The sequence below is a fragment of the Somniosus microcephalus genome, unplaced genomic scaffold, assembly GCF_052327205.1.
Source record: "Somniosus microcephalus isolate GS21.2 unplaced genomic scaffold, FLI_Smic_1.0 unresolved_chr4, whole genome shotgun sequence".
In the NCBI taxonomy this organism is placed as follows: Eukaryota; Metazoa; Chordata; class Chondrichthyes; order Squaliformes; family Somniosidae; genus Somniosus; species Somniosus microcephalus.
The window spans coordinates 42,477,093-42,482,780 of NW_028225182.1; the positions used below are offsets into that span (position 1 = coordinate 42,477,093).

Genomic DNA, 5,688 nt, shown 5'->3' on the forward strand with positions numbered 1-5,688 from the left:
AACCAAGAACTAATTTAGTTTGTTCAGTTTTATTGAAAGTTTTTTTAAAAAAGAGTGCAGTTGACTTCTTTTTTTTTAGACAGATAAAAACTGTAAATAAACCATTAAAAGTGTAAATAAACCAATAAAACTGTAATAAACCAATAAAACTTCAAATAAACCTTAATAATCAACTTAAAATTTGGTTCTCCAGCCCAATTGTGCACTCCATTCCCCGCGGCGCCCACCGGTCACGAAAGTGATGCAGTTGACTTCTTTCTTTTCCTTTAGACAGATAAAAACAGTAAATAAACCATTAAAACTGTAAATAAACCAATAAAACTGTAATAAACCAATAAAACTTCAAATAAACCTTAATAATCAAATTAAAATTTGGTTCTCCAGCCCAATTAAGCACTCCAGTCCCCGCGGCGCCCACCGGTCACGAAAGTGATGCAGTTGACTTCTTTAACCACCCAATCAAAAGAGTCACTCCGATTGGTCGAATTAAAATAGGCCCTCCTGGCAACAAATGCATTGGTTCTGTCATTGGGTAGAAATTGTGGAGCCTGGGGACGGTTAATTGGCTCAATGTATCATTGGTGTCAGGTGACGGCAGGTTGTGTGTATAAAAGGTGCTTGTTGATGGGTGTAGGGATAGTTGAGTTGTTTAGTATCATGGGGGATTTTGTAGTGAGGGGTTTGCTCCCAGTGCTGGTGTTAGTTGGAGCTGTTTGTTCCTCTGATATTTGGCAACAGTTTGGGGGCCAGCGGTTTCCATGGAGAAGAGTAAAAGCCACCCCTGGGCCTCAGAGAGTCCCTTCTCCTGGGTCTCCCTTTGGCTCCGGTTTCAGTGTGTCTGAGGGGCGCAGTGTGTCTCCACTGCAGACTGTGAGGGTGCAGTGTGGAGAGCACAACCTGCTGGTCAGGGTACAGTTGGATTTATTTGGAACCAGGCACCTGATTAAAGCTGCTGACCTGACCCTGGGGACGGCAGGTTGTCGGCCAACCGGGATCGACTCTCAGAACCACACCGTCCTCTTTGACTATGGGCTCCATGAGTGTGGCAGCAGAGTGAAGGTAATGTGATTCCTCAACTCTTGCTCTAAGCTTGGAGTATTGATTAGAACCAACTCTTTATTCCTACCCTTGGTGAAATGTCATTGATGTTGAGGAGATTCCTGTCTCCTGCTTTTAAATCCCCAGACTTGTGTTGAATTATGCATTGTCCTTCGCTTTAACTGGTCTTCCCGAGTCTCTCCAACCTTGTGATCTCGGCCCTATTGGCCTTGAGCCTTCACTTGGTTCTTCCAAACTTTTCCTTCCATACATCCTGTCTTGTGGATTAAATGAGGCTTAAATCTGCTGTTCTATTCATGGCTCCAAATTATCAACCTGTGGCTCTTTTATTGAAGTGAAGCTGTCCTTTCATTGAATCTTTTGATTCTGTTTAACTGTCTTGTTCTTGCAATCCCCCTCCTTGCATTAGCTGCTGAGGCTGCACAACTTCCAACCACTTGAGTAGAATGTTGTCCATTTCTGAACCTGATGTCTTTCAGATGTCTGGAGATTTCCTGGTCTACGCCACCCACCTGAACCACACCCCCAAGGCCCATGGATCTGTCATTGTGAGAACTAATGGAGCTGTCGTTCCCATTGAGTGCCACTATTTTAGGTAAGATTCTTTACACTGTCGTGAATAATGTCTACAGCTGGTGCAGTTCTCTGACCTTGTCCTAAAATGGCTCCATTGTCTTTCCAGGAAGGGCAATGTGAGCAGTGACCCGATCAAGCCCACCTGGATCCCGTTCAGCTCCACCAAGTCTGGAGAGGGGTTTCTGTCATTCTCTCTGCGTCTAATGAATGGTATGTGATGGGTGGATGGGGTGTGATTTCCCGTAGTCACCCACTGGGAGTTGTACCCACTGTCTCCAACCCTTGTCCCTCTTGTACCTCAGATGACTGGCTCACAGAGCGCAACTCGACTGTCTACTACCTGGGTGACCTCATTCACATTGAGGCCTCTGTTTCAATGACCAACCACATGCCCCTGAAGCTCTACATTGACCGCTGTGTCGCTACCTTGAGCCCAGACAAGGACTCCACCCCGAGATACAGCATCATTGACTACAATGGGTAAGGAGCGCTCTGCTTTCTACAGCTGGTCCTGTCTCAATGGCTTCACCTTGATTCACTTCATGTCCTCTTTTAAATCTTTCTTCAGTTGCCTCCTGGACAGCAAAGCTGAGGACTCCTTCTCAACCTTTGTGTTGCCCAGAGACGAGCGTGAGCTGGACAAGCTCCACTTTGACCTGGATGCCTTCCGCTTCTTTGGTGATGACCGTTCCTTGGTAAGAGGAAGCCGACCATTGCAAAGTATTTACAGCAGAAACAGGCCATTCTGCATTACTCGTTTATGCTCCCCACGAGTGTCCTCTTACCCCTCTTCTTCTAACCTATTAACGTATCCTTGTATACCTTTCTCCCTCACATACTTATCTAGCTTCAGCTCAAATGAATCTATACTATTCACCTCCACCACTCCCTGTGGTAGCGAGCTCCACATTCTCACCACTCTCTGGGTAATGAAGTTTCTCCTGAATTCCCTAATTGGGTTCACTAGTTACGACCTTGTATTGATGGCCCCTAGTTCTAGTCTCGCCCACAAGTGGAAACCTCTTCTATGTCTACCCTATTAAACACTTTCCTAATCTTTAAGGCATCTATCAGATCACTCCCCTTGGGTTTTTTCCTTCTCTAGAGAAGAGCCCCCAGCCTGTTCAATCTTTCCTGATGGGCATAACCTCTTGGATTTGCTCTAATTCCAGTAAAGCACTTTTGCACCTTCTCCACCCTCTCTGCCCTTCTAATAATATGTAGACCAGAACTGTTAACGGAGAACTAGTGGATGTGGTGTATTTGGACTTTCAGAAGCCTTTCGATAAGGTCCTGCATAAGAGATTAGCGTGCAAAATTAAGGCACGTGGGATTGGGGGCAAGGTATTGACTTGGATAGAGAACTGGTTGGCGGACAGAAAGCAAAGAGTTGGCATAAACGGGTCGTTTTCCGAGTAGCAGGTAGTGACTAGTGGGGTACCGCAAGGATCGGTCCTAGGACCCCAGCTGTTCACTATGTATTAATGATCTGGACGAGGGAATTGGATGTAATATCTCCAAATTTGCAGACGACACAAAGCTGGGGGTGGGGAGGGTATGCTGTGAGGAGGATGTCGTGAAACTCCAGCACGATTTGGACAGGTTGGGTGATTGGGCAGAAACATGGCAAATGCACTATATAATGTGGATAAATGTGAGGTTATCCACTTTGGTGGCAAAAACAGGAAGGCAGATTATTATTTGAATGGTAATAGATTGGGAGAAGGGGAAGTGCAATGAGACCTGGGTGTCCTTGTGCACCAGTCGCTGAAGGTAAGCATGCAGGTGCAGCAGGCGGTTAAGAAGGCAAATGGTATGTTGGCCTTCGTAGCAAGAGGGTTCGAGTACAAGAACAAGGATGTCTTGCTGCAGTTGTACAGGGCCTTGGTGAGACCACACCTTGAGTATTGTGTGCAGCTTTGGTTGCCTTACCTGAGGAAGGACGTTCTTGCCATGGAAGGAGTGCAGTGAAGATTCACCAGGCTGATACCTGGGATGGCAGGAATGACGTATGAGGAGAGATTGTGTTGATTGGGCTTATACTCACTGGAGTTTAGAAGATTGAGAGGGGATCTCATCGAAACCTAGAAAATTCTGTCAGGCCTGGACAGACTAGATACAGGAAGGATGTTTCAGATGGACGGGGAGTCCAGAACCAGGGGTCACAGTCTAAGGATAAGGGGTAAGCCATTTAGGACAGAGATGAGGAGGAAGTTCTTCACCCAGAGTGTGGTGAACCTGTGGAATTCTCTGCCACAGAAGGCAGTGGAGGCCAGTTCATTAAGTATATTCAAGAAAGAGTTGGATATATTTCTTAAGGCTAAAGGGATATGGGGAGAAGGCAGGGACCGGGTACTGAATTTGGATGATCAGCCATGATCTCATTGAATGGTGGAGCAGGCTCGAAGGGCCGAATGGCCTACTCCTGCTCCTATCTTCTGTTTGCCATACTCTGACCTAACCAGGGTTCTATACAAGTTTAACAGAACTTCTGATTTTTCAGTTCTATCCCTTGAGAAATGAACCCAGTGCTTTTTTTATTTATGGCTGGCTTAACCTGTATCGCTTCTTTTGCTGGTCTATGTAGTTGTACCCCCCGATCCCTCTGTTTCTCTTCCCCATCTAGACACTTATTGCCCCATCAGTTTGTGGCCTCCTTAAGCTTCCTACCAAAGTATGACCTCACTTGCCTATACTGGAAGTTTATTTGCCAATTACAAGCCCAGACTGCAGGTTTATTGATGTCCAGCTGTTTCTTTTGTTGCAGTCCTATTCTATTAACCGCACCTGCCGTGCACCCCCCACCAATTTGGTGGTTTCTGCAAATTTTCAAATTGTACTTTTGGATTCCAATGTCTAAATTGTTTGTGTAAATGGTGAACAACAGTGGTCCCAGCACAGGTCACTGGAACCCCACTTTCCACCATTTGCCAATCTGAGATACTACCTCTAACCGTCACTCACTGTTCTGTTTTATTACCAGCTTGTGATCCATCCTGTTACTTGTCCACGCTGACACCACATGGTCATTGAGTTCCCAAGTTGGGAGGGAGTCACTGAATAACGCTTGTGTTGAATGTGTCCCTCAGATTTTCATCTCCTGTCACCTGAAGGTTGCTGCAGTGGATCGGAGAGATTCCATGAGCAAAGCTTGTACTTTCCAGAAGATGCAGAATGTGTAAGTTGCCCCTCTCTCCCTCAGGGATGTGTTGTGTGGGGAAGTGATGCCCAACCTGATTGTAAAACTGATTCTCTTGTTTAGCTGGGCCCCATTGGAAGTCTCCAAAAATGACGTTTGTGCCTGTTGTCATTTGGGCAACTGCGGTGCCACGAGGGAGTTTGGATTTGATTCCAGAGGGAGGAGGGATCTTGTACCTGAAGCTGGTAGGACATTGATCCTCTAGATGTTGGAGGTTGCCCTTTACCCCCTCTAACTGGAATGTTTGATATTGCAGGGAGCGATGCTGAATTGAAGTGGGAGGGTGAGGCCTCACTTGGACCCCTGGTCATTCTGGACACTGATGTGACAGACCTGGCAACTGAGTCCCTGAATGAGGTTGAGCAACGGATGGAGGAGAGGTCTCCAGGTGGTGAGTTGGCCAACTGCTAGTTTCCATTTCCCCCTCAGTATTTCCTTCAATAACCATTGGTTTCTCATTGCTGTTTAGGTGTGGAGTCTGACGCGATGCTAATGGTGGCCTTGACTGTGACTGCTGTGTCTCTGATCTCTGCTTCTTTGATAGCCTTGTTCCTGTACAGGAAACACAAGCAAACCCAGTGCAACTAGTTATTAAATGATCAATAAAGCAGTGATTGCTTGTATGTTATGCCTGGTTGCTCATTTGTCACAATATCTGTCTGAGCCCACAGAACAAGAGATGGGTTTTAATTGGACAATGCTGCTAGTGGTTATAATGGCTTATCCAGGCATAGAATTTGGATGGTTGGTGATTACAGCAACTGTACAGCTCTCATTGTGCAGGTCAACAATCTCTGAATGGACGGAGGTATTGGTGCATGCTGGTTGATGGGCTGAAGCACCTCATTGGCTCC

At 46.2% G+C, this 5,688-nt stretch overlaps 1 protein-coding gene across 1 annotated transcript; it reads left to right on the plus strand.

The window, feature by feature from the left end:
- Window positions 1–625: 625 nt before the first annotated feature.
- Window positions 626–5,457, plus strand: LOC147090636 (zona pellucida sperm-binding protein 3-like). The gene is made up of 9 exons (XM_085977401.1): window positions 626–1,059; window positions 1,539–1,654; window positions 1,742–1,845; window positions 1,938–2,115; window positions 2,204–2,330; window positions 4,725–4,813; window positions 4,898–5,019; window positions 5,091–5,225; window positions 5,304–5,457. The coding sequence occupies exons 1-9, from the start codon at window positions 658–660 to the stop codon at window positions 5,420–5,422; spliced, it is 1,392 nt and encodes a 463-aa protein (XP_085833527.1). The 5' UTR covers window positions 626–657; the 3' UTR covers window positions 5,423–5,457.
- Window positions 5,458–5,688: the final 231 nt, after the last annotated feature.